General features: G+C 37.2%; 5 protein-coding genes across 5 annotated transcripts; 2 read left to right on the forward strand and 3 right to left on the reverse strand.

Annotated features, from left to right (window-relative positions):
- Window positions 1-1,682: 1,682 nt before the first annotated feature.
- LOC110855185 (synaptobrevin-1) lies at window positions 1,683-3,574 on the reverse strand. The gene is made up of 6 exons (XM_022103602.2): window positions 3,390-3,574; window positions 3,152-3,251; window positions 2,693-2,771; window positions 2,498-2,577; window positions 2,053-2,104; window positions 1,683-1,949 (listed from the first exon to the last, which is right to left on the reverse strand). Coding segments are annotated over exons 1-6 (420 nt in total). The 5' UTR covers window positions 3,392-3,574; the 3' UTR covers window positions 1,683-1,842.
- An 83-nt stretch (window positions 3,575-3,657) lies between these two features.
- LOC110855220 (2'-5'-oligoadenylate synthase-like protein 2) lies at window positions 3,658-7,038 on the reverse strand. The gene is made up of 3 exons (XM_022103637.2): window positions 6,771-7,038; window positions 6,104-6,704; window positions 3,658-5,138 (listed from the first exon to the last, which is right to left on the reverse strand). The coding sequence occupies exons 2-3, from the start codon at window positions 6,669-6,671 to the stop codon at window positions 4,699-4,701; spliced, it is 1,008 nt and encodes a 335-aa protein (XP_021959329.1). The 5' UTR covers window positions 6,672-6,704; window positions 6,771-7,038; the 3' UTR covers window positions 3,658-4,698.
- Window positions 7,039-8,338: 1,300 nt separating this feature from the next.
- LOC118437140 lies at window positions 8,339-11,791 on the forward strand. The gene is made up of 2 exons (XM_035855959.1): window positions 8,339-8,580; window positions 9,004-11,791. The coding sequence occupies exon 2, from the start codon at window positions 9,005-9,007 to the stop codon at window positions 11,072-11,074; it is 2,070 nt and encodes a 689-aa protein (XP_035711852.1). The 5' UTR covers window positions 8,339-8,580; window position 9,004; the 3' UTR covers window positions 11,075-11,791.
- A 3,663-nt stretch (window positions 11,792-15,454) lies between these two features.
- LOC118437141 lies at window positions 15,455-20,295 on the forward strand. Its single transcript, XM_035855960.1, has 5 exons — window positions 15,455-15,555; window positions 16,065-17,226; window positions 17,430-17,940; window positions 19,834-19,961; window positions 20,033-20,295. The coding sequence occupies exons 2-5, from the start codon at window positions 17,149-17,151 to the stop codon at window positions 20,282-20,284; spliced, it is 969 nt and encodes a 322-aa protein (XP_035711853.1). The 5' UTR covers window positions 15,455-15,555; window positions 16,065-17,148; the 3' UTR covers window positions 20,285-20,295.
- Window positions 20,296-20,624: 329 nt separating this feature from the next.
- On the reverse strand, window positions 20,625-23,025 carry LOC118437121 (synaptobrevin-1-like). Its single transcript, XM_035855918.1, has 6 exons — window positions 22,988-23,025; window positions 21,564-21,657; window positions 21,114-21,192; window positions 20,946-21,025; window positions 20,737-20,788; window positions 20,625-20,653 (listed from the first exon to the last, which is right to left on the reverse strand). Exons 1-6 carry the CDS (start codon window positions 23,023-23,025, stop codon window positions 20,625-20,627), a joined length of 372 nt encoding a protein of 123 aa, XP_035711811.1.
- Between the last annotated feature and the right edge of the window lie 4,475 nt (window positions 23,026-27,500).

Genomic DNA, 27,500 nt, shown 5'->3' on the forward strand with positions numbered 1-27,500 from the left:
TCCCAAAATGATAGAAAAACAAGGGGCGTAAACAAAACTTTTAGTGACGAAATTCTAGTGTCACATCCATAAAGATTATTTTGAAAGCTGACTTCAAAAACTATAACTTAAAAAAATTAGCCCTGACCGTGTCGACATACAAATCGACAGCCCGTACTACGCCCACAGCTGCCGTCAGTAGTGTCGCTCGGAGTGGAGAGGCAACATCTCCGCTCTCATGACTCTCCTCCAATCGAAGGTTTTGACTTGGAGTGACTCATATATATTACATTTTTATTGCATCCTAAATATTCTTGTACTTGCTTACTTTAGTGTCTATTTTAAAACTGTCTTCAGCGTTAATTTTTAAAATTGTGTACATGGAAGATTTTTATTTAGCATTTTATTTGAGGTAACAATATCTTTTACTAGTACTGCATTAATCGTTGATACATAGATATACAATTTACGGCAGTATATAATAAAGCCTAAATAAAATAAAATAAAATAAAATAATTAGGTATGTCAAATATTTGCTATAAGGCTGCAGGAACCAGAATATTTAATTGAAATCTTTATATCAGCAAACCTTTAAAAAAATCTCTGATTTTTGTATAGTTTTTCACATAAAGATCAAAATAATAGCAATTTTGATACACTGATACATGCATAAAATCCACGCATACAAAATAAAACTTAACGTGAATACGCCCACGTATATATCTACATAGGTATGTAAATGTGTACAATACGCATAGTATTCATGCATACATACATACGTACGTATAAATGGGTAGATCATGTAAAATGGGAATGTGGAATTAATGTACATAGATATTTACATATGTACAGTGGGATTATTTGTGCGTGTCACCTCAATTGCATATTTGTATTGTCAGAAGCATAGAGTTTATCAAGGGTTCTTTTAATGGAAATGTCTTGTCAATCCGTCTGCCTGTATCCACGATAACTTTGTAACGAATTCGAACTTATTTCATTTCTACATGCGGCTTTCGCTAACGTGTTTCTAAATTTTCAAGTTAAAATGAGTTCGCCGATGACCTTTGAAGGTCATAAGGTCACAGCGCCACGGTCAATGACGTGGAATTTTTTTTCGACCGTTACAGGCGTAATTTTGGCCGGGTATTTCAAAAATCGACATATGCAGTTTTGACGTACCACGACCGCGTGACCGCGTCGGTTCACCCCATTGTTGCATTTCGTTTGCAACGGTTTGTTTAACATGGAAAGCCCGTATCGCCGAAAATTGTTATGGTGGGATTTATACTATAGAATTGACTAGCTCAAATAATTCGACTGTACGTATGTAAATTTATCCACAATTGTAATCTTATCTCTCCTTCGCAGAATTGGGCATTCGCTCAACTCCTAGATTAGGGTAGTACATAGAGGATGTGATGAATTTGCAGTTATGTACATACATACATACGTACGCACAAATGTGACATATTATGATATGTCAAATGTTACAAATACTAAACCCATACCGGAATGTCTTAACTTTCCCAACATGCTTTATGCACGGTCCTTCTATGAATCACAGTAAGCGTGTTGTTTTCGAGTTTATTATAAACTGTTTATAATGTGGGTAACAAATCATTTGTTACATACTTTTTATATCGATGAATATTTAATTAATATAGAAAACTAACACCATTGCCAATTATCTAGGTAAATATGTATGCAAACAAATTAAATTTTAATCATTTTTCGGGCAATGCAAATCAAGTACAAGATCAACTCCGAAAAAATAATTAAATGAAATTTAATCAACAATTACGTATTTATGTATATGTATATGCAGTTTTTTGCAGTTTTTTTGACCAGTCACTATTGAAAGCATCACTTCGGCGGGTCATCGTCCCCGTCCAATCCTGAAACTGTTCGATTTGATGGAGCCGGATTATTATTACTGCTGCCCGATCCTTTCGACCCGCCCCAAATTGCGACTAAATAAGAAGAAAATTCAATAATCAATTTCAAAAAGTTGATGCACACTCTTTGTCAACAAGTTTATTAATTAGTAAAAGAAACAATTTATAAATCTCTTACATCCAATCACGATAAGGACCACGATGATCACAACCACGAGAAGGATCATCATCTAAAAAAATACGAAATTTACATAGCGATGAAGGGGCACGTGTTCATAAATATGTCAGCATGGAGTCAGAATGCCTACTGAAATTGATTATGCATGTAATCAATTTTAGCGGACATTTTGGCACCATGCCAATTACATTATTGATTTGGTGTCATTTTTGAGGGAAGGGGAACGTCCATATATTTCGTTATCAAAATTTCTCGATTTTACCTCCCACGAAACGTATACATTAATGGAGAGGGTATTTTGACATGGGAAAGATACGAAGACCTAACCCACCCACCCATTAAAATGATGACGTAATATATGGATATGATATGTACACCACCGAAAATTGAGCACACTCTTGATGCACTGGTCCTATGGACTAGTTTATGTATTTAATTATCCTACCTTCAAATTTTGCCACCAGAATTTCCTCTTTAAAGAGACGGCTTGTCTCTCAAATTGATGAGCTCCTTGTTCAAGAGCGTCTACATGTTTCGTAATTATTAGTTTACCTTCACTTAAACATGTAAATGTGTGGGAAATTTTTTTAAATCCCATAATTTATTGGATTTATTAAATCCAACAAATTATGTCTCATGCCTGCACGTAAATCCAATTCCGACAGTTTCTGATCCCTTTCCAACATCAGAGCGACATTGTTGCGCATCACGCCAACGACCTGAAATTTAAACATGGTACATAATAATTATCTTATTTGAAAATCCATTTACAAATTACAACTTCCGGTAAAAAATGTGACCATTGAATAAATTTTGTCTTCACTGAACACTAATTGGGGGTATTCATTTAGAGTTCTGACGTCTATTCGCATCGCGACATAATTTTAAAATAATTGGGAACTAAATGCTAGCCTCGTAAATGAAAATAAGTTCCCCAGTCAAAATTGTTTACAAACATGACAAATTTACTTTTTGCAACGTTTTTAATGACGAGTTGATGAGTAATTCGTAATGAATACCCCCATTGTTAATTGGTAAAAACACTATTTTACACTCTTATGCGCGATCATTTGTCGCAAGATTATTTCCGCTTTGTTACCTCATTGACTTGTGCCTGCATCTGGACGACTCTTTCCTGGTCGGCTCGTCCACTGGAAGACGGTCCGGCCCCGGTAGCATCCCGGGTAACGTGGGATGCCCTGAAAATTTCAATTTTCAACAAAATTTTTACACAGAATCCAATATTAACTCTTTAACTAAATGATTTTCATCCTCAATTAACAATTAACAAACCAGGAAAACTGATTTACTTGTTAAATATTGTTTAACCAACTTACATTTCGTTTGGAAATCCAAAATCCAAAAATTTCACGGAATTATTAGCAACGTCGCAGTAGGATAATGCTGGGCGTATGTACGATAAAGTTTACGGACGTCACGTGGGTGACGTATTTACCCAAGTATGCAAAGTATAATAGCTAGCTTGCTCACTAACAAACAGCACTGGACAAGGTTCCAATGAGTAATAAATATCAAGTTGGATAAGCAACGGCAGGATAAGTATGCGTATCAGATCCATATAACTAATGCTCGTCACTACGGTTATCACGGTTTATGTATACTTTATTGGATCTGTTATCTTCCTTTGTGAAAGCAAATACTTGTGACATTCACTAAATGAATGGGTGGATAACAAATAAGTTGGATGTGTATGTAAATGCACACGCTAATAAATAATCCTAAAAAGCAATTACATATATAAATATATACATTCTAATTCTAAATATTAAATAAACTGTACTAAGGAAATTCCAGAGTAACGAAAACCTGCTAAGAAGTCAAGTTTACTCTGGATTCAGTGCAATTTATTAATTTGTTAATTTATTAATTTATTAATTTGTAATATAAAATACATTTATCTTCCTAAAGTGAAGAATATTTTTAAGAGTGTAAATAATAAACAAGTTGGATAAATAAATATGCGGTACATTTTTCAAAAGCATATTTATTTACATACCTACTTGGCCCTGGCTGTTTGGCTTGGGGGTGAGAACCGGTGGCTTTCGGCACTCGGAAGGTCTATGGTTCGATCCCTCATATCTCGGCAGCTGGGGCAGCCCTCCCTGGGTGCCAGTTACACACATTGTAGCTGGACACTCAGTAGAGTGGACTGAGCATGCTGCCTTTCCGTGGCAGTATTCGCGTCCAAAGGGGCATACATTAAGATTGAATAGGCAGTGGTGGGTAGAGGATAGGCGGAGTGGGACTGGCCCCGTAAGTGCAGGGGTGAGTGGTGGTGCTTACGGCAAGCCGGCGTCTCTTCCTGTCTTACTATCCTTAAATGGTTTCTCGATCCCCATATCTCATCAATAGATATGGGGATTACACCTGAGCAACTAGATAGCCACTGTCATACGGTGTAAGTAAGAGGATATGCAATGGATCTGATGGATGATCTGAGCATTGGGCTCCTCCAACAAGAGGAGCCCTCCTCCCAAAATACATACATACCTACTTAACTTATTGCTATGCCAAAATTGTGCATAATTATGTTTGCAGATAAACTTATCTGTACCTTGTCAGAACTTGTATCTATGTATAAGTGAATTTCATTTTCTATAAAATATGAATAACTTCTGGGAAAATTTATAAATTTTGAAACCAGGATTCCACATCCACATTTCTTGCTTGAATAAAGTCCAAGGTTCTTTCAGCCGCTGTTCGCCAACGTTGCAGGACATTTACCATTTCCGGTTTTGCCAGTTGATACCCTAAATTATTGTAGGGGTTGATCGGATCCAAAATCAGGGGGGATTGGGCAAAAATATTTTCAGGAATTTTTGACACCGGATAATTTTCCGTAAAAATGATCCTCGCCGAGGAGAGTGTCTGCATTTGGCGGAGGAAACGGCTGAACCGTCCTTGTAGACCGCGATTCGTTTTCTTCCTGTTGGACCCCATGGCGACCAACTCGATAAGATAAGATCTCCCAGATAAGCGCACGTCGTCCCGTTCAAGTCCCAGGTCGACATGCTTATCCCAATACTTGGCGATGCGAATGACCCGGGAAATATTTAAGGGAACCCCTGTGTCCAGAATTTAAAAAAAAACAATAAAATATGTAAAATGTCTACGGAAGGGATGTCTACGGAATGTCTAGTAATGTCTACGGAACAGACGTAACGTACTTTTACAAAATGTATACAAGAAAGAATTTTACGCCAACAGTACAATTCCGTCATTGATTAAAAGAATTAATATAGAATATAAGGATAAAGGAACAATATTTGGGCTTAAACTTGAAACCATTTTAAATCTAATTGAGTGTAATGAAATAGTTAGTTAATTTTATATCTTTCGTAGTAATGGCTTAGAGAAAATGTAAACTGTCGAAACATGGCATCCTGCTTATTGTAATGGTTAAATGTGTGAACTAGAGTTACCTTCTATAGTTTTACTCATCATTGCTGTATCGTTTGTTCATATAAAACAGTATAATAAAACTTAATAATAATAATAATAATGTAAAAAATTGTGAAAACAAACTCAGCACTCGAGGAATTTGGGAATAAAAAATGATAGAAATTATTATGTACCACAGGGCGGATATGTAAATATTTACCAATAATCGCAGAAATATGTATGTATTTATGTAATGTTGAAGAAAAAACCCTAAAATATTTAAAAACAAACCACACGAAAATATCAATATTCGTAAAATTTTAATTTTTGAGGTTGGATTTTTGGATTTTTCATCGTTCAAATTTATTTATGTATTTAAAAAAATACGTATGGATGGGTATACATGTACGTTTGTAAATTTATATGTATTTTTCAAATACGTACACACATAAACTTGGACGATAAAATTGCTTTTAAATATTTTAGTATTTTTCTTCAATATTTCTTACATAAATACATACATACATATGTATCTCTACGATATCTATTTCTACCCACTGAAAATCACGCACGAAATTAATGTATTACTACGTAATTTACGAATCTAGTAATTAATTATATACAAATAAATAATTTTCTATGTACGTACCCTTAACAAACGAAACTGTCGCCTCGGCCAAACTCGTGGAAAAATTGCTTCTTTCCCTCTGGTTTTTGCAACGCGTCTTCATCCGCTTTGAACCCTCTTTCGACTGAGTGGCCTCTCTTTCTTGGGCAGTCAAAAGGTGGTCGCCCTGCACGAAATTTGCCGCCGGTAGGACGTCCAATTTAAATTTAAAAGGGCCAACTTCGACTATGACCTCGACCGAATGTTGGGTGAAATCAGTCCGCAAGATTGTCCATGCTGTCGTCCGACCCGCATTTTTCACGGTTCGGAGAAAAGCCTGAATGAGTTCCTTGGAGAATGGGGGCTCGTGTCCATTAACGAAGCAGACCACGTCAAAGTCTGGACTGAATTCGTCCCCAAGAGCGGTCCCCTTCCCCATGCTGCCCGCTTTACGGGCGCGGTCCAAACTGATCTCATCCGATTTTCGGATACTTTCAAGAATGTCGTGGATAACTAGTCCACCCGCGGTCAGGTAGGCGCTACTGGGTCGCTGCGTGTCGGCAAGTTTGGTAAGCTTATTGTTTTTTTGTCGCATCAAATCCCCCCGCATTTTGGATGGAATTTATGTATGTGTCTAGGTCACCTGGAGGAAATGAGGCGTAAATACTGGTTGTGTACACACGGTAAATAAAAGTTTTAGGAAATTTACCAAAGCCTGAGTAAAAAAGAGGATGAGACAAAAATTGGGTAAAATTTATGTATCCAACCGTTGGAAAAATTGTTATCCTCCTTTTGGCTAAACTTTAGTTAATTTTTCCACAAGTTTTATTAAGATTTTTAACTCTGGATTGATTGGAGCAATGTCTTTATAGAGATATTTATTAATTAGTCCTTTCCGTATTTAAACGGGTGTGAAATTTATTGATATAATTTTAAATTTATCCAGTAATGTATATATATTTATTTAACAGTGCTCTTCTTTGTCTGACTGTCCAGGTTGATAAAATTGAGCGTGAGTCACATCTTACTACATATATGTGTAAATGCAATGTACATATTTAAATATGCAAGTTTACATATACAGAAACGGACAATAGATACGTAGTTTCATATGCATGTATACACATATGCAAATGTACGTACATACCTACATAACATGTACATTTGTCGTCTTCTGTATGTATCATAAAATTCCAGCAAAACGTTTGACCAAGAATTATTTATGTACATATTTAAAGCGTTGAATTAAACATGTACATATGTACATATTAGGATACATTTTCACCATTCGGGGGCAGGAGATCCCTTACATAATCGGAATATGTATAATGAGTTAAAATATTACGTGACACGCGGTATGTATGTATGCATGCATCACAGGGTGATTATGTACATATTTAAGTGACAAGCAATCCGTTTCCGTTATCTTTCGGGCCAGTCCTAATAACCAATGGACTCGGACATTACGCTGGGACAGAGGGCAATGTTCTAACGATTATTCAATCCCCCCCATCCCTCCTATACAATATCCTGCAATGTTAATGTCCCCAGTGTTTTCCGCGACCACATATAGGTATACATTCGTTAGAATTATGTAAATATGTGTGCACGACTAATCCTAAGTTGAATATGAACATGAAGAGAGGTTGATCTCCCTTCAGCAGATTATGAAGTAATGATGATAGAGCTTACAACATGCAGATACATACACTCTTAGAAATCCAGTAGTAAAATAATACCAGGCGGTATTTATATATGACTCTATCACCGATGTATTGATAAATAAACCGTCGTAACGTTAGAAGTAGCCCACCTTGTCATAATGATTTAGACAGTTTAACTTGTGATGAATATATTACTTATTACTAGCTACGTGACAAATATCGCAGACGAATTTGCGTCACATCCTTGTTTCTGACCAGACTGATTATTTATAAGATTCATACAGTTATCGGTTGAAGATGCATTTACTAAGTAAATCACATAAATTTGCTAAATTGTCTTTTTTCCCAAGCAGAACACAGACCGGTTTATGTATGCAATATATGTAAGTATGTACATATTTACAACTGAAGGTAGACAATTAAATACGTCAGTCTCTCTTACTTTGTAAGAACTAAGGGAGGATTCCTATTTCTTGGTAATTTATTTGCATATCTACATAATCTGGTCAAATGCAGGAAAGTATTATGAACCTTTGTCAAAACATGTATGTAAATGGTGCACTAGATTTTTGCCCCAGTATGGGTGCAGGTCTTGTCTGAATATAAAACCAGTTGAACTTTTCTTCACAAATACTGACTTGGAGTTTGCAGTAGTAACAAAAATTCATCGTCAATATTAAAAATAATAAAGTTTCTTTCGAATTACAAAGAAATACTAGAGTAAAAAGGAGGAAAAAAGCTTAATCGTCAATATTTTGAACGCAAACTGCTATACATTATCAAGACATTTTAAAGAAAATTTGTCCCTAACTTGCAAATCTATAACAATAAAATCTTGGACAAAAAGCATTTAAGGTGAGCATCAATTAAATTATAAACATGGTTAATAAATAAATCGATTTTTGTCCCAAAATAGTTTGATTATACGTACAGGGTGGTTTAAATGTTAGGTTACAATGGAAAATTTTTCAATGGGAAAAATTCGTAAATTTCCATTAGTTACAGATTTGGGACTGACATTTTTATTAATTTTTATCAAAAATTATGCAACGCTGATGACAAAATTCTTAAAATATTCAATTTCAGAGACAAAATTTCGGTAACTAATGGAGATTTGCGAATTTTTCCCATTGAAAAATTTTCCATTGTAACCTGACACATTTAAACCACCCTGTAAATTTATAATTACTTATCATTATTTATACATTTAGACTGCACATTTTCTGCTAAAGTATTTGGATCGATAAATACTAATTTATTTTCTTTCGTATTTATTAGAATGTTATACCCACTACTTGTCACCTTCTACACAATAATATTTACATTATTGCGACGGATATTTTCACTCCTTCCAAACCAAAAACTTCCCATTTTTCAAAATCGGAAGAAATCTCATCATTCCTCAACCCTAGCCGAACCCCAGAAATCATCCCCCGAATTGGTTAGCCGGTTTACCAACACCGCCCAAGTATTCGTACCCTTGCTCCTACCCGGCCTTATCTCGTCATCCGACCGACTTCATTTATACTCCCTGTATAAACAAGCCACTTCCGGAAACTGTCCAATTTCCCTGGGAAATTTTCGTGGTCCAAAATTGAGCTGGCTCTCGCTCCGAGGAATGCCCACCACCCGAGCGATGGAAAAATATGCAAATTTTTACGAAACCCTGAGACTCAAAGAGGTCGAACATCTCACCCAGCAAAATTACGCGGGCGCCCTTACCCGGGAATTTAAAACGCTACACAACTTTGAACCCGTCCTACATCCCGGGCACATCCTCATCCCGCTAAACCAACTGCCACCTCGTACCTTGAACGAGTACAATTCCGCCGTTAAGACGAAATACATGGCGGCCGGGCGGGGTAAGGTGGCCTACGAGGAGGGGGCAATGCACGACCCGAGGCAGATCAGTGACCCGCATTTTCTCGCAATTTGGACGGAAACGCACTTCTCAAAATTGGTGACACACCTGGCCCCGGGTAGAGTAGAGTTGGCCCCGTACCGGGATTTATTCGGGGTGGAGGGAAATGCAGAGGATTATTTTATCGTGGATCTAACAGGAGTGCAAGCCATCCCGCTGAGGAAATCGGATAACGCGGTTCTCTCTCCGTGCGTCGTACTTTTAAAACTCTCCCCTCCTTCCCAACAATTGGTGGCGATCGCAATTGAAAATTTATTTGAGACAAGATCAAACTCTAAAGATTTAAATATGCCGCCCTTTCCCGCAGTTTTGGGGAACCTTCGCCTCGTCGCTCCCACAGATGGCGTTGCGTGGGAACACTGCAAGTTACACGGGGCCCTTAATGCCAACTATATTTCTGGGATGGGCCTTCACACGGTGCTACATGCTGCACTGGCGGGCCCCATTTCACTCACGTTTGAATCCATGGCGGGAAACAAAAGATCCCGCCCTAATTCCGTAATTAGAAGGATATTTGAGGTCCATTCCTACGTCCATTGTGGCGTGGATTCTAACGCGTTCGATTTTAAGGAGAGCGTCCTCTTCGCGGAAGGTTCGCCGTACTATCCCTGGCCAGTTGACACCGCAAACGGCGGGATTTACAATGTGGCCCGGCTAATTTGCGATGGTTGGGGGCAACCTGAGACGAAACACCCGATCTATGACGGCTACAATAATTCAAGGAAGGAGAACATCATTACTTACACGGAACACGAGGATGTTCTCCCATTTCGAAAATTTGTGAATAGTTTCGCCCCGCCGATTAAGGAATTTGTCATGAAAGTGGTCTCCCTTGTGGGGCGGGATGAGACTGAAATGTCCTACATGGCAGAATTCCTGACTGCCTTGAGGGACAAACTGCCCTCGGAAAGCTGGGTTAGGACTGAGCTAAAAGATTGTTTCGATCTAAATGATAATTTTTTCGAGGGGGAAACGCTCATCGCGAAACTTTTGAATTTTTTCATCTTTAATGCCGTTCTTCATTCCGTGGAGCATTGTCTCCTGGAGAGTAAACTAATGAAAGATTTTCATGGCATTATCAGGATCGGGGTGGATTTTGAAAATACCAAGACCCGTCGCGAAGATATTTCTGAATGTATGAGGAAAATCAATAGTGTGGCTGACAGGTCAAAAATGTACCTAATGAACAACATGGTCTCATATCCGCATCTGAGTAGGAATTTTGCCGATTTTTTTGCAAAAGAGGGAGGATATTTTGGAAGTGAGGTGTTTTCCAGTAGTAATTTCCCTTTGGATAGGTTAAAAGTATTGAAATCTTATGAAGAAGAGTTTGCTTCCGGGTTGGAACGGATTTTTGAAGGGAAGATTAACAGTGGGGTTTGTGCGAATATTACCCTGTCCGACTTGGGGGTTAGTGTGCAAAGTTAGAAATAAATAATTTACATTGTAAATATGTACGTGCTAAAACTTGAAAATTATATTAATTGTATAGATATATACACTCTGAATAATTTGGAGACAAATCGTCACCCGACGGAGGGACTATTGTGCTCTATTTTTTGGAAATGATTTGGGAGACGTTTTATCACCAGGGGGGATAAGTCAAAAACTCACGCACACGTGACGTCGTCATTTAAAGACTTCAATACTGTCATGTAAAAAAAGTCTTATTGTCAGATTAAAATGTTGATTTTTTTTAATTGCGACGTCACGTGTGTTTGATACGAGTTTTTGGCTTATCTCCCCCTGGTGATAAAACGTCTTAAACTCGTTACCGAATAATAGAGCACAATAGTACCAAAAATTCGTAACGCGGGTGACGATTCGCCTTAAAATTATTTACAGTGCAGGGTTTTCCTTAAGTTTGTCAATACAATGCATGTTTTTAATTTTGTAGTATTTTTTATTGGTAACAAAAATTTATTGAGGAGAAAGATGCGTAGCTTGTAATAAATTTTCGTTACCACCCAAAAAAATTAAAAACAGACATTGTACAAACTTATGGAAAACCATGTATTATGTAATTAGCGGGTTAACTTTGACACATTTCTAAAGAAACATGTTGCAGACTAATGCATTTCAAATTTATTTAAATACTTGATTCAAATGTTATAATCTTTTTAATAAAATTGATTTAACTCAGAATCTACACTCCTAGTACATTTTTGATATCTAATTGATAATGTATGTATAAATTGATATCAATTTGCAAAAACATATATGTATATTCACTTATTGAGTAACAATAATGAAAACCGGAATCACTTCACACAAAGCAAAATTTGATTTGGATAAGATTCTCAGCGTTTGTAGAGCTGATTTTTACGAGTTCAACGGCACCAATAATTTGTAATTACTCCGCCCCCTCGCTGAGTGGGAGGAGCCCAAAGTAGGAAAAATTCGTTACGTCTGCGATTTTTAGCGCAAAGGCGGGTAAATATTTTTGAAAACGGTTTTCACCAAAAGTTTCCTAATTTTGTTCCCTACAACCGTTTTTGACCGTTTTTTGAAATTCGCAAAACGAATGTCATGATTTCGTGCATCCAGAACTTAACACAGCGGTAGATTGGGAGCTAACACAGCAATAGATAGGCTAGAACTTAAAAATATTCTTCTGTGTCTGGAACATCAGGAAGTGGTCATACACCAGACAAAGTATATATATTCCGAATCCTCCCGTCGAGATCTTTCCAATGATACCCCATTTATGGGGTAATGTGAGATTTGACCTATTTTACCTTTAAGGTCCAAATCATAAAAGTTCGTTAAAGAATTTCAGAAAACGGTCAAAAACGGTTGTAGGGAACAAAATTAGGAAACTTTTGGTGAAAACCGTTTTCAAAAATATTGACCCGCCTTTGCGCTAAAAATCGCAGACGGAGCGAATTTTTCCAACTTTGGGTTCCTCCCACTCAGCGAGGGGGCGGAGTAATTCCAAATTATTGGTGCCGTTGAACTCGTAAAAATCAGCTCTACAAACGCTGAGAATCTTATCCAAATCAAATTTTGCTTTGTGTGAAGTGATTCCGGTTTTCATTATTGTTACTCTATTATGATCACCAGAGGGCGAATATGTATGTATTTCTAACTTTTTCATATTACATCAAATCCGACTAAAACTTCGTATACTGATATCGAAGCGTGATCTCAAAAATTCAAACATAGTTTTGCATATTTTACATATCTTAGGTTTTTCGTACATACACACATTTTCCTACATACATATTCGAGCCTTTATATAAATACACATATTTTAATACATATTTTCAGGTTTCTTATGTAAAAATATTTTTCTTTATTCAGAAGTTAAAGTTTTGTCGAAATTAAATTTTCATGATAATGGTGTTCAATTCATGTAAATGACTAGCAAATCCAATTTGCCACATATTTTAAGCCAAAAAATTACCCTTGAAAATCTCTAAATATTACTCATGTCGCATTATGGGTCATTAAGCGAAGATTAAAATGAAGTATTTAACAATTAGATGATAGGCGTGTTAAAAATTTGAAAGGTCTGGAAAATTAAATATAAATACAGTAGAAAATTGCAATTGAAAAATATTTTTTATGTGCATATTTTCGAGTTTTTAAGCACATATTACATAAATATTTTGAGGAATTTAAGCACATACATACATATCCGTCCTATCACCAATTTTAATTTAGAAAGCCCAACAATTTATTAAATCCAGCTGGAATATTCATATCCGGTCTAATATCTCGTTCAACGAGGCGACTAACGAAGCCGGAATTATTATTCTCCATCTTCCTTCTCTTGGTGAAGTAGACATATAATAATGAATGGGATATGCAGTTAAATAATAACTCGGTATTAAAGTTCTACACCAAGCTTTGAACAGCGGACGAATCTAAGTACAATCTTAGCAAAATGGTATTGAATCATCACCGAGTGTAAAAATGACTTCATCGCCTCTGTGATAACGGGGATCACCATATAATGAACAATTTTCACCGTTGTGGTGATGAAAACTCATTACTCGGAATCAGTCCACATATTACCAACCCGGGGGAGAAGTTATCACCAAATCAATACCATCACGAAGTATATACATACATGACTTAACCTCAGTTTTAACAGGGTACATAAATACATATGTCTGCTATCAAACATGGATTTCATTCCAATAAAGCGTTAAGTTTTTGGTGGTGGATGGATAAGAAGTAATGTAATGTTTAAATTGCGTGGTGTCTCTTACCAAAAAATCCTCCCACATAAGAGATTCAAGTAGCAGACACACTACTACACAAACCCTTTGCACCTTTGTTTCAATACAGGCATGGTTTAGCGAGGAGTTGATCCAGTCAGCAAAAGATATTTAACATTTTGCCACAGTCTAAGAAACTTTGGTTGGAGAGAATCTACAAGAGCAGGATACGAATTAAATCTTCAACCCGACCAACTCCATATATGGAAATACATGATTATGTATACGTAATACGTATTTGTTAAGATGGGATTTAATTTTTTTTATTTATAAGTAGGTACTCTAATACATACATACGCTAAATAAATACACACGTACGCTTGTCACACTCTTAAAAATAATGTTACGCCTTTGAAAATTATATGAACTCTCAATTCTAAATTATTTTATCCACATATACGACATTCAAAGTATGTAAGCTTTAATTGTTGATATTTTAACAAAGCACGAATTTATTACAATTTATCTAATTAAATGGCCAACTGCATATCAGTTTTTTGTCTAAATACTGACGCCACAAAGATAAGGAATATAATATATGTATGTACTTGACAAAGAGTATACATGGTCTACTCTGGAGTTGGATATATGGTTGAATTTACTTACAGTTTTGTAATGTGGAATCGTCTTCTCTTTAAAAGGGTAACATTATTTTTAAGAGTGTAAAAGTGTGAATCTTTCCAACTTTATCAAAGGATTGATTTTCTGGAAATTTTCACCCTTACCCCCCAGGTCTGACCTGAACGTCCCATGTCATAATTAACATGACAAGGATAGGATGCCTTGACTCCTACCCCCATGCAAATCGATCACATACTTTCTGCACAGCCCCAAACTATGCACATATTCATGCCGGTTTATTATTACGAGTGTCAATTCTCATAACCGGTGCACATTCGCAGGCGTCTCCTATCAGCTTCATTGCACGTAAAAGTTAAAAAAAAGTGTAAAGAATTTTCTTAAAATGTATGTACATAATTATAAAGTAAAAAAAATCCTGAAAACCACGTGTTAAATGGTGAGTTAAAAATCGTAAAGGTTCTGTTCTTCTGTTACTTCTAAAATGAGGATTATTAATTCACAATTCTAATTTGTTAGTAACCCTATGGCTTTGCCTGTACAATTTAATCATTGAGATTTACTCCAATCGAAAAATGTTACATTCTGGATTACTCATGCTATTTATAAAGACAAAGTTTGGTCAATCCAAATTTGCAGTTGCAGTTCGTAATTTTCAGTAAGAAAATTAATCACTAATCAGACAGGAGTTTGAATTTACATATTACGGTAAGTAAAGATTTAGTGTATGTATGTGTTCACAATTCTCTGCGTATCCTTCGTATCGTAAAATATACAGTTTACGTAGAACCAAGAGAGGGTTAAGTTTCGAAAAAATTGTACCTTATAAACGCGAATATTTTCCGGCAAAATCTTACCACGCGTGAAAATCTCGTAACCGTCGTAACTTACACAAAAATACTAATGATATGAAGGAATCAAGAATACATAACTTAATTAATTTCGTGTGACTTTCATCACAAAGAATTTATAAATTATAATCCTGTAATTCAGGGCGTCACGATGCCATCCGAGATTGACGAGGTTGTCAGAAAATTGACTACTCTTAACCTTCCCGATGTGGAGCATACTCAAGTGGCGATGAGAGCTTTGATGAATCCATTGGTTAGAAACTTAATTAATGTCTTTCCAATTTATTAACATGGTTTTACATTGTATGCGTAGTACTCACGATGGAACTAATTTTCACGTAAAAAATTACTTTTTGCTTAATCCGCCCGAGTGGTACTCACGGTCAGCTCGTCGAGAAAAACTTGAAAGGAATTTTTTACGCGAGCAGTTTCTCCTCAATTTAAGGTGACGTTTTTAGATTAAATGTGACTCGTGCCATTCGGAATTCAAAATGAGAGGGAGGCGCTAGTTAGTTAACTTAAAATAGGAAACACGGAGGCCTGATTTTTAACGTGAAAATTGAGCGTATGTACAATAGTAACGTGCGGGGGAAGGTGATTTTTTCTGCCCGTTTACAAATTTCGCTCAAGTGAGAGATTTAACAGATTTAACAATTTGCAATTTCCGGTGAATACATACTTGTCGCGAATAGTAGGTTTCAATGAATATTTTTATTCATATATTTGTTACAAGTATAAATTGGCAAGATAACCGTATTTCAGATTTTGGCCAAAGTATTCTGCTCTTTGGATGTCAAAACGCTAAAGTCCGCGCGGCTCGTGTGCACCGTTTGGGGTGACGTGGGCACCACATTTCTCGGGCGGCAGGGCCGCCTAACTTTCTTCTCATCGCCAAAGTACTTCCTCAATTACCGCAGCTACACCAATCTTAACGAGTTGACCTCATTCAACCACAACTTGGCCAAAAACGTGACAATGATTATGAAGTGTGACTGCCCTGTGATCTGTCAATGTCCCCTTAATCAAGTCGAATTATGCTGCCATCTGCCTCCCAAGTTTGTCATACTCCTCCCACAAATTTTCGATAAGTTGGAAACCCTCACGCTCTATGTGGACAGGACGTACCAACCCGGCTGGCATGAATTGTGGAGGACTCATCAGTTCCCAAACTTGACCCAGATTTCCATCATGGTTCCAAATATTGATCCCTATCATACCCTGGAGGACGTTGCACAACTGGACGTGCCTCAATTTCTGTCCCTTCCGAGTCTTAAGGTGGATAACACCGTCATAGATTTTTAATCTCAATCTACCCCTGTTCAATGCAAATTTCTAAAATGGTATCAATTTCACGAGTTTTGAGATAGATACAACTTTTGAAGGAAATTATTATTACATGCAAAAAACGACTAGCGAATTCATTTTTGAGGAACTTCATCGTGCCAAATTAGTAATTTATGTTTTCAAATCGATTTTTGTAGTGCCAAAAATTTACTTCAAAAATTTGCATTTTTCTCAAATCTCTTGAACTTGATGCCATTTGTGAGACATTTATGTAATAGGGGTAGAGTGAGATTTAAAATCCCTGCAACATCAAATCATCCTTCTACGAAACCTTAAGGTTCTCTCTGTGAGGATATCAGCCGGCTATAAAAACTACTTTACACATGCCTTCTTATCCCCCATTTCCCAAGGGTTGCTCAACTGTGCCCCCAACTTGGAAAAATTAGAGTTGAAGGCGAATTTTTTCCCGGATTTGACACCCTGTCGCAAACTTGGCGAGCTAAAGTTCGACTATCAACAATGTGAAGTTTCTCGTCCCTTCGATATCTCCGGGATCACCAAGATGTTAGAAAGTTGTCGTGATTCTTTGAAAAAGTTGTGCCTGGATTTTCATGGGGCTCATTATGATGAAGAGATTATGGTAAAAAGCCCTGAATTGTGTTTATTAGTATTTATTAGGGGTGAAACCCTTTTATACGATTGATATATCGGTTTGTCCGCGCCATGAACCCAAGAAAAGCTTAACATATTGATTTGCAACTTGGTCAATAGCGCAATTTCCATGGGGTGCAAGAAATCCACTACTTGTTTAAGTTTCTAATTGGTATTTTTATTTGTTTTAAGTTCCCCAATTTTGACCTCCCCAACCTCACCTACCTGAAAGTACATCCCCAATCGTATGAAATTGAGGAATCGCTCAACATCACCAACCTTCCAAAACTGACCCATTTCTCGCTATTTTCTGGCGCAAACATTTCCGTAATGATTCGAAAGTACCATTTTTGCCACGCCGGAATAACGTCGCTCAACTTGCAGTGCTCATATTATCCCGAAGTTGACAACCATTACGAACAAGACGAGGCCAAGTTAATTAACCTGTTCCCTGCCGTGGAAGAATTAAAGTTGAACCTGGCCATAGTAGTGGACAAAGATTACTTCTACTACGACTCTGGCTTCGTTGCGCACGATGCAGATTTTTTGCTTTTGACGGAAACCTTGCGATCCTTGGGTGGATGGGGGCTGGCATGCAGAGCAGATGTGGAAATTGAGCTTAAATGGTTAAGGGAGCGTTACTCATATAAAGAGTTGGACTCTGTCGGGGCTGCCATTTTAGAAGGACTGAGGACATGGAAAGGTTGCAAGTTTACTGTTTCACCCAATTTTTTACTCCATTAAGAAATTAGACGGTTTCCATCAACTATCGCCGGTAAAAAACAAAATAATTTTTTTCCGGTGTTTTAGTTCAAAAATCTATAACGCGGAAATTTTAAAAACTGACCAAATCGAATAGTTCAGACCCACTGAACAGATTCTTAAATTAAAACACCGGAAAATAAAATAAGTTGCTTTTACTGGCGAGAGCTGATGGAAATTGTCTTTACCCGCTTACAACGCGTATGTCAGACATGTTTCTCGCGGATTTTCTTAAAGCCAGCACAAAAAAATCAAGTGCAAAAAATAATTGGGATTATTTTTTGACAGTTAAGAACGCGTCAAGTTGGCAAAGACGAACATTTTCATCATGATAATCTACGAAAGGTGAAGTGCAAATAGTTTCGCATGGTGAAAGTGCAAGTTTGTGCCTATTTAAAACCTTAACTCCCTCAATTCTACAGAAATGCTCAAATGTCAAGTGGGTGACTGTTGGTTGTGTATATTTAGTTATTTGATTTTTTCGTCACATGATAAACTATGTGGTTTATCAAGATCCGTGAGAAACACGTCTAACATGTGCATTACCTGAAAAATGGAAAGGAATGATTACTGACCGGAGTACATACTTATATGTATTACAGGGTCACAGATCCTATTTGCACAGTGAGAAAAACTGACCAAACTCATGGGCGGATAAGGTTTTTTGTACTTTCGCAATTTTACTCTCAAAACGTAGTTCTTTGGGGTGAATTTGACGTTTGGTTGACAAAAATCGGTCAACAAATGCCAAAGAAATCGACATCCGAAGTCGACCATCTCCTTCCGCATTTTTCCGAAGGAAAATTGTCACATGGGAAAATTGTGGAGAAGTAGAACATATCCGGATGCAATTAGTGTTTCTCACGGGTTAACCCGAACCATTACTATTAACATTCGGGTTTCGGGTTCGGGTTTCGGGTCCCATGTTAATAGTAATGGTTCGGGTTAACCCGTTAGAAACACTAGATGCAATGTAACTCGTTCTTCAACATATCGTGAACTTAGTTCCGCTTTAATTAGACCAATATCTAAATTAGAGGGACTGGCATCCCCAATAAAGATGCAGCCCCCAAGAAGGTTTTCGCGTACGGTTTTTCGAAAAATCGACGCCCTGACAAGGTGAGAAAATCTTTTCACCCAAACTCAAATTGGAAAAGTTGTTAAAATATGTCAGCTGCATGTGAGTAGCGTCATCAAAATCAAAGTTCAAAAACAGGTCAGAAAAAGGCCAAAGTTCACGCGAAAACAAACTTTACAACGAAAATCTCTGGGAAAACGATCCAGTATGCCGAGTAAAAACAAAAGCTAGGGATTTCAATTGTTCCTAACTCTCAGATACCTGTGACAAGTCCTGATGCCACTCCTTTAGGTTTTTAATGGGTTTAGACTATTAAAACCATAGCTTCTTCTCAGACGAGCTCCAGTTTTTTTTTGGTGTTTCGGAAAAACCTTCAGGTTGAGTAGAAGAAGATTGATCTCCAAAATATAGGAAAACTAATGAATTCGTGCAAACGGCGATATAGGCTGGCTAGCCAAAGGTCTGAGGAACGTATTGAATGATCGAAACAAATTCATTGACGCCGAGTGAAGGTTTGAGGTCAATTTTAAAACCTGTGCAAATACGATCTGTGATCCTCAGTACTTCTCCGGAACGGTATTAACCGATCTTGTACAAATGGTAATGTTGTTGCACTGAAAACCCTACCCCTCACTGCCCCTCAGTAACAAACCAACACCCATCCGGTAGAAAGTTACTACCAAATCAATACCAGTAAGGAGTCGATATGTGATCTTGCCACTTTTTAACGGTGTATTATGTATCTGTAATTTATAGGCCTGTCCAATACGACTTTCAAATTTGTTTACAACGGCGTACGCGGATCGTTTAAACTCTTGGATGGGATACGTGCTGGTCTCCTGGCGTGTAGATCAATTAGTAGCGTCACTTTGGTGGGATTTCAGGTATTCTTTTTTATATACAATTAATTAATAAATAGATGCATCCTTTATTATTTATTTATTTACGTATGTAGATGAGTGAGCAGGATTCGATCGAGTTTGGTGAATTTATTGAAGAATATAATTTGCCAGTGAGAATTCCACAACCTGATTTTGAGTTTAGCGACGGGATTCTACCAGATTCGGGTTCGAATTCGGTTTCATCTAGCAGAAAACTATCTGATTCGGATACAGTTGCTTCCAGCCTAATGCAATCAGAATCGGATCACATTTTCCCCACCCGAATGTTATGGGGTTCGGATTCGGACGATTCGAATCCAGATTAAAAAGTGAATAATAAGACACTACTATACACACGTCTCAATAATTTTTTAACAAACAATGCAAATTAGTTATAATCTTTATTAAAATTTTCTCGTTATCAGGTTAACGTTTCTCTGAAGTTTTTGTTTTTGGCTTATTTGGTTAGCATAAAATTGAGACTGCGTTTGTTTTTCAAGAGGATAACATTATGTATTTTTAAGAGTGTAAGGTTGGAAGTAAGTAAATAAATACTTTAATAAATTGTTTTGCACTTTGGACCTCTCAAAATCTAAGGGCTGGATTTTCTTCATCTTCAATTCTTGAAACTGGTAAATATGAAGGCTGATTATCACTGCTGCCCCATCATTTCAAATGCCCTCCCCAAATTGCGACTATTTAAAGAAGTGGAGAAATACGTAATTTGAAAATATAATTGTCAACAAACTAGTAGAAAAACAATTAATAAATGTCTCACATCCAATCACGATCAGAACCACAATTATTACAATCACGAGTAGGATCATCATCTAAAATTAACAACTTAAAAATGCTTCAAATGCCACCATTTCTAGGGTGGAATCATTACTAATTACAAATATGACGGCCGGTAGCCCACACGCAAATTATTCACGCACTTTATACACGACCCCACAAAGTAAATTATGTATGTATCTGATATCCTACCTTCAAATTCTGCCACCAGAACTTCCTCTTTAAAGAGTCGGCTGTTCTCCCAAATCCATTAGCTCCTTGCTTAAGGGCGTCTGTAAATAGCAGGGAAATTACTTATTTTATTTTAATATCGGGAGTTTTTTACAGTTGCATAATCTATTTACGGCCCCTCGTACATACTTGCACGCGAATCCAGCTCCGACAGCTTCTGATCCCTATCCAGCATCAGATCAACATTATTCCGCATTATGTCCACGACCTTTCCATAATTTAACCAAGGTCTTTACACCAGTATTTACATAAATATTTATAATTCCATTTCCAACTTCCGGTTAACAAATATATTATTGCATTTTCCCATTATTAACAACACATTAATGGTTTTCATTACGAGTCACATATTCACATTACAACAAAATTTCGACAAAACAAACTTGCAAACAAAATACTAGCCTTGGAGATGAGCAGGGAATGAATGTCACAGCCAATTTTTTTGCGAAGTTGCCACCTCTGTTTTTATTAATATTTCTAACTGTACGAACTCATAATGAATACCCCTATTGTTGATCCAGGAGACTTTTAATACGATCTGCGTGACCACTTATCGCAGGTTAATTTCCGTCTTCTTACCTCATCAACTTGTGCCTGCATCTGAACAACTTTTTCCTGGTCGGCTCGTCCACTGGAAGACGGTCCGGCCCCGGTCCCCCCATATCGTGTTTCCCTAAAAAATCCTGGATCTCATGGCGACCAGTTCGATCAGATAAGATCTTCCAGATAAGCGCAATTCGTCCGCTAAAAGTTGGCAATGCGAATGATCCGAGTAATATTCAAGGGAACATCTGCGTCCATAATCAAAACAAAAAATATGTAACAATTGAGAAAGAGGAATTTGGTAACAAACCTGGTACTAATTTATTACCAGAGCGCAGTTACGTATTCAAGAATAATCGCATAAATATATTTGTATGTACTTAATATTTAAGAAAAACGTCAAAACATTTACAAAAAGCACGAAAATAAGACTTTTAGCTGAATTTCTACATATTTTTGAAATTCAAAAATAGAAATTTAAAATTTGAATTTATATAATGCCCTAGATTTTTAAGATCCATAGTTAAGCGTTTTTGAGGAAATATAAATGTAAATGATTTACAGTAAATGATTTAAGTTTTTCAAATCAGCGGACATATTTATATGTATTTACGTCTGAAAACCTGGAAATGTATACACACATTACTGAGGGTCAGGCAAGATTATAGAACGTGTCGAAAACTATTAATTTTTGGGCGAAATATTCGTTGCTGGATATTTTGAATGATTTCATCCTTTTCTCATGAGGAATGAAGTTATCATTTCCAAAAAGCCGGGCTTTTAAAGCCGACAGCAGATTTTCTTTGAACCACTGTTCATCTAAAAGTTTGCAAAATGCGTAAAAAATATTTTATGTCGATTTGAAAAAAGTGTCGATCTGAAGTTTAACATAAGAATTAAAGCACTGAAGGCGCATAACCGAACGTAAATAGTTTATCTTTATGCATAATAATTTAAATTGCTAATATTTAAAAAAAGAATGGCTGCGTACTGGCCGGTAATCCGAGCGCTGTCAGAAAAAAAGTTTCGTGTACACCACATATCTTCTGAGTCTCGCTGAAGTTGTGCATATCTTGATGATTAATTCAGTTCAGTGTACGCCCAGGGACCTGACACTTCGTGGCTAGTTGATTTTGTACTGATAAAAAATTCTTGCCTTGTCCACATCAATTTTTCTCACGAGCGTTGGGTTTCTTACAGTTCGGGGGGAATGCGTTCGACGAGTGTGGCACCATCAAATTTTTTGCCTTGTTCCTTTTTTCAACTGAATCCTTTATTTTAGACATTGGGCTATTAGAAATGCTAATTGTTTCATGCTGGAGTTGGTTTAGTATTTTTTTGTACGTCATTATTGCTTAGCAAACTGTTTTAGCAGCATGGAGCTCTTTAGGGTGTAATTTTGGACCCGCTTTCAAAATTTCGAAATTGAACTTTTGGGTCATGGCGCAGCTTGAACCAACCTTCCAGAAAAGTTTAGAATATTTGGAATTAGCGACATTGTTTAGCGTATACGGGCAAATAGCGACAGGTTCTATAATCTCGCCTGACCCTCAGTATATGTACGTGCATATCAAATATTTTCATACTTTTCGAAATTAACAAAAATTACGGAACGCATGCACTAAAAGAAAAAAGTTCAAAATAATTACATACATATCTACCCTCTAATGATCATGGTTAGAAATTATAACATGACTGCAAAATTAATTAATCTGGTAATTAATTACATATGTACTTTGAAAACAATTTTTCCATGTACAAATGAAACAGTCGCCTCTGTCAAACTCATGGAGAAATTGCATATTTCCCTTTGATTTTTGCAACGCTTCTTCATCCGCTTGGAAACCGCTTTAGATTTAATTTTCATTCTTTCCATTGCATTCGAATGCATTCAAAAGGTGGTCACCCTGCACGAAATTAGCTGCCGGTAGGATGTCCAGCTTGAACTTAAAGTGTCAACTTTTGTTTTCGAACTCTTTCGCTGGGTTTTTTTTACTAACGAAAAAGTACTGCCAGCATCCTAAGCTTCACTTGTTAAATCAATTAATGTTTCCTATTTTTAAACAATGGTTTTCAGTTGGGATTTTGTTTCCCTATGCAAATCTAGGCATGGTGTAGAACAATGCTTACTTAATTTTTTATGCTTCCTGTTTGCTCTTAATGTGAAATATTTAACAAGGTGTGTCCAGGAATAAATGGTTCCGCGCATAATGACCTGCATATTACGACCTTGTTAGCAGATATTTATAATGCTTTTCGTAAATTGTTGGAAGGAACCAGACATGTCAATTTTTGCTTCGAAGGATTTTCTTACTTGATTTTTGGCCCCCGATTCGACTTTCCGCACTAACCCTCAAATTTGAGATTTTCACTCGAAATTCGAAATGTCTTTGCTGATTTTTCGCCATTAACGTTTGAATTTTTCCAGATTTTTGGCCTTGGGGCGAAGGTTAGAGTACCTTCTATTCCACAAGGCCCAAACATTTTCGATTTCTACCAAATAGGGATATTTGGAGGGTTTTCTATTTTAAGGCCATTTGTCTCAATGTAAGCCTCGCTTGGAATTGTATAGGGAATTTAGATTTTATGTACAACTTCTGTTGGTAATCTATACTCACTGGGTTCCCTGCGTGGAAAAATGTGCTTTTCGAAGTCTTTGAGGGATCCAGATCGACGTGGGTATCGCCAGAATTGGTGAAAATTTTTCACGACATTTATCGACACGTTTTTTTGCAACTTTTTCCAACTCTGCTGTTTTGGTCTTGAACGTTTTTTGTGAGACTTCGCTTATTGTTTTCTGGAATCCCCAGTTTATGTACTTTGATGTTGCGGAACAAACTTTTTAGAAATTTGCAGTAGCCGAGCAGTGCCACGATTTGACGTGGAAGAGTTATTGCTGAAGAATTTTTTAATGTCTTTCAAGATTTGGGGGTGGCTGTGACGAGAGTTGATCTGAAAAGTTTTTTGAATTTCACTTTTTGTTATCCTCATACATAGAAATATAAACAGTGTTTGTTGTTTTGTAACATATTGCCGTTTTGAAGTACTGCCACGACCTGTTTGAAGGACAAAAAGTGACGATTTTGCAGTCGTGAAAATCTCGATTCGAGAGGTTTTCATTTTCACGGCGATTGCTACTAAATTTCATTAGTTTAACCAAAAATGCTTTATATCCCCTGAAGGCCCATGTAATTACGTTTCAAAAAATCAAAATGGAAAATAGAAAAATACACAAACTGCGCAGGGTAGGTACACAGTACTCGGTACCATTTATTCCTGGACAAGTTATATTTTAGAAAGAGATATAAAATAACTTTTCAGCGACATTTTGGTTTTAGAATTTCAGAGGTTTTTGAGTTGTTAAGTTTCTAGGCGAAAATACAGCTTCGTTCGATAACTCGGAGTATTTAATGGATAAGCTACAAATTATCTGGATTATTGGGTTAATTATTTGTGAGGAAGGACTTGTAAAGGGTATTTAAAAATCTACGAATTTTTTAATTTGAGTTGAACAGCATATTGGTTTATCTAGAAGCTGTACATCTTTTATTGGTATGTAGGTATACCAAGTGATCATATTGCCTGGCGCTGTATCGAAGGAGATGAGAAATCAAAATCTTGTGGGAAACAAGTCACAAACGAGACAAAATGTTACGATTCTTCTCACTGGAGTGCTCATTGCATATTTGAAACGAATTCAACGGAAAAATATTACACTCTGAAGGAGCAATTCAAAGTTTGCTGTGGTGGGGATGGCACCTGGAGAGACAGAGACACCTACGCACTTACAAGAAAAAAGCAGATACCTCTAGACGCCGAAATTGCAGAACAAAAATTGGAAAAAATTAACAACGCCAAGGAGGAAAAACTTATAGACTTAGAAATAGCGAAACTAGAATGCGTTGACGATGTGCATAAAAAAACAAACAAGTCCCTGACATATAATTGTCGCCAAGTCACCAGGAACAAAATGCTGCAGAAATTAGATGCTGTCAAAAAATGTTCCCCGCATAATGACTTCACAAATTGTGGAAAAGAAATGAAAGCGACAAAGAAGGATTTAATATTAGAATCCTTCAAAGCCTCTTGCGGTGCGGAGGACTTGGTCCGTACGGTTGACGAACATATAAACCTTGGCTTAACCCTTGGAGTCAAGCCGTCTGCGTATCAAGGACTAAATCAGACAGACTCCGCATTCTCATGTGGAACGAAGAATATTTATGTTGATAACCAAATAACGACCATCTGTGGGGAACTTGCCGACTCATCAGGTTGCTGGGCCAGTCTTGGTGGGAGAGAGTGGTGTCATGTAAGAAAAAACGTGAAGGAATGGGATAGAAGATACGTGCAGGAGGATGACTACATTTTTGCGACGTGTTGTGGTGGCGGTAGATTTGAAGAGAGGCCGGTACATGAGGTGAATCCAAGGTAAAGTTTTGTATGGTTGAGGACAAGCCCCATTTTGATCCTAACGACGAGGTCACAACTTTTTCCATCACTAAGAAAAGTACTGCGTATCTACATTATAAGCTGGAAATGTCTGTCCAAAGAATTTGTCCTCAACGGAAGTGAAAGTGGAGAAAGTCAAGTTTCGAATGGCGCGAAAATTAGAATTAAATTATTTATTTAAAAAATAAATTCCCCCATATAACCACTGTCAGACAACCACCTCCACATAAGCACCATCAGATAACCACAGTCTGACAATCACCCTCAGATAACCGCATGACAACCACCCCCGGATAACCATTATCTGACAACCACCCCAGATAACCACTGTCTGTCAACCACCCCCAGATAACCACTTTTTGGAAGTGGTGACAAGACGCAAAGTGCAGTGCTCACCAGTGCACACTTTACCAATGAATTATCTGGGGTTGGTTATCATGGGTGGCTATCTGGGGGTGGTTATCATGGGTGGTAATCAAGGTTGGTTGTCATGGGTGGTTATCATGGGGGGTTGTCATGGGTGGTTATCTGATGGTGGTTATCATGGGTGATGATTATGGGTGGTTATCTTGGCCACTTCAGTTTAAAGTTAAACACAATTGGAAGTCTGTCATTGGTATTCAGGATCCGCCACTTCAGTTTAAAGTAAAGTTAAAGTGAAATCGAAGTCAAGGCTACAACCGGCCCAAGATAACTGCCATTAGACATTTAATACGCGCCAGTCGAAACTTGACTTTCTTTGCTTTCACTTCGGCTTCCGACAGACTTTTGCATGTTGTAATTCTCGCTCGCCCGGCGGGAGACGGGCTTATACGCTAGTAGTAGATAAGTCTGAGTAATCCCTCGACGGTTTTACAGCGTATACAGGCGTGGAGGTTATCCGAGGTCGCAACCACAAGGTAAGTACAGCCCTGGCCGGGGATTATTGGATCTTGAAATTAGCTCGGAAATAGTGCACGCACCTCCCAAAAATCGTCCTCCCAAACCACCTCCTAAACATAAGTGTGGCAAATTGCCGAACGGAAGACTGGCATGTGGAACTGGGTATTGGTAGTTACATCTGGTAGCACAATAAAAGAAGTGACTTAGTAATTATAATATAATTGTATGAAGATTCCACAAGTTTAAATAATAAAAATATCATGGGTATAGCACTATTGTTCATCAAATTAATAGCATGCCTAACAAACAAGTTCCAAAGTTGCTTAGGTGGAAAAGGTTGCAAATAAAAAATATAACAAGCAATTCATTATTTCTTAATGTAATTACATTGACATTAATAGTTTGTATAAATAAGGGGACACAAATCCAACCAGTGTGTGGCAAATCCGTTTATTTAATAGACGCGACCGGTTTCGTAGTTAACTTTATCTTCACCAGGGCACAATGGGCCAGGAGCCTAAAAATGTGGCCATTAAGGCAGTATCTTGAATTGGCTACTCACATATTTCAACGTGTAGTACAGAACCAACCTGTCCTCCATGCAAAATATAAAACCAAACGTTACACACACTCAGGCGTACC

This window comes from Folsomia candida, unplaced genomic scaffold (genome assembly GCF_002217175.1).
Source record: "Folsomia candida strain VU population unplaced genomic scaffold, ASM221717v1 Fcan01_Sc012, whole genome shotgun sequence".
Taxonomy (NCBI): Eukaryota; Metazoa; Arthropoda; class Collembola; order Entomobryomorpha; family Isotomidae; genus Folsomia; species Folsomia candida.

What these genes read in the sequence shown, in the direction of transcription:
- LOC110855185 (XM_022103602.2), bottom strand. An exon ending in TGCAGGCACAAGTCAATGAG is followed by an intron (nt 2,772 to 3,151) that starts GTAACAAAGCGG and finishes TTTAAATTTCAG; the next exon opens with GTCGTTGGCGTGATGCGCAA. An exon ending in GGTCCTTATCGTGATTGGAT is followed by an intron (nt 1,950 to 2,052) that starts GTAAGAGATTTA and finishes CTTCTTATTTAG; the next exon opens with TCGCAATTTGGGGCGGGTCG.
- LOC110855220 (XM_022103637.2), bottom strand. Translation starts at nt 6,671, where the DNA reads ATGCGGGGGGATTTGATGCGACAAAAAAACAATAAGCTTACCAAACTT. An exon ending in GACAGTTTCGTTTGTTAAGG is followed by an intron (nt 5,139 to 6,103) that starts GTACGTACATAG and finishes TTCTGGACACAG; the next exon opens with GGGTTCCCTTAAATATTTCC.
- LOC118437140 (XM_035855959.1), top strand. Translation starts at nt 9,005, where the DNA reads ATGTTATACCCACTACTTGTCACCTTCTACACAATAATATTTACATTA.
- LOC118437141 (XM_035855960.1), top strand. Translation starts at nt 17,149, where the DNA reads ATGTTAGAAAGTTGTCGTGATTCTTTGAAAAAGTTGTGCCTGGATTTT. An exon ending in AGGACTGAGGACATGGAAAG is followed by an intron (nt 17,941 to 19,833) that starts GTTGCAAGTTTA and finishes TGTAATTTATAG; the next exon opens with GCCTGTCCAATACGACTTTC. An exon ending in TCACTTTGGTGGGATTTCAG is followed by an intron (nt 19,962 to 20,032) that starts GTATTCTTTTTT and finishes TTACGTATGTAG; the next exon opens with ATGAGTGAGCAGGATTCGAT.
- LOC118437121 (XM_035855918.1), bottom strand. Translation starts at nt 23,025, where the DNA reads ATGTCGCTAATTCCAAATATTCTAAACTTTTCTGGAAG. An exon ending in ATTCTAAACTTTTCTGGAAG is followed by an intron (nt 21,658 to 22,987) that starts GTTGGTTCAAGC and finishes AGGATTTTTTAG; the next exon opens with GGAAACACGATATGGGGGGA. An exon ending in GGAGCTGGATTCGCGTGCAA is followed by an intron (nt 21,026 to 21,113) that starts GTATGTACGAGG and finishes TGCTATTTACAG; the next exon opens with ACGCCCTTAAGCAAGGAGCT.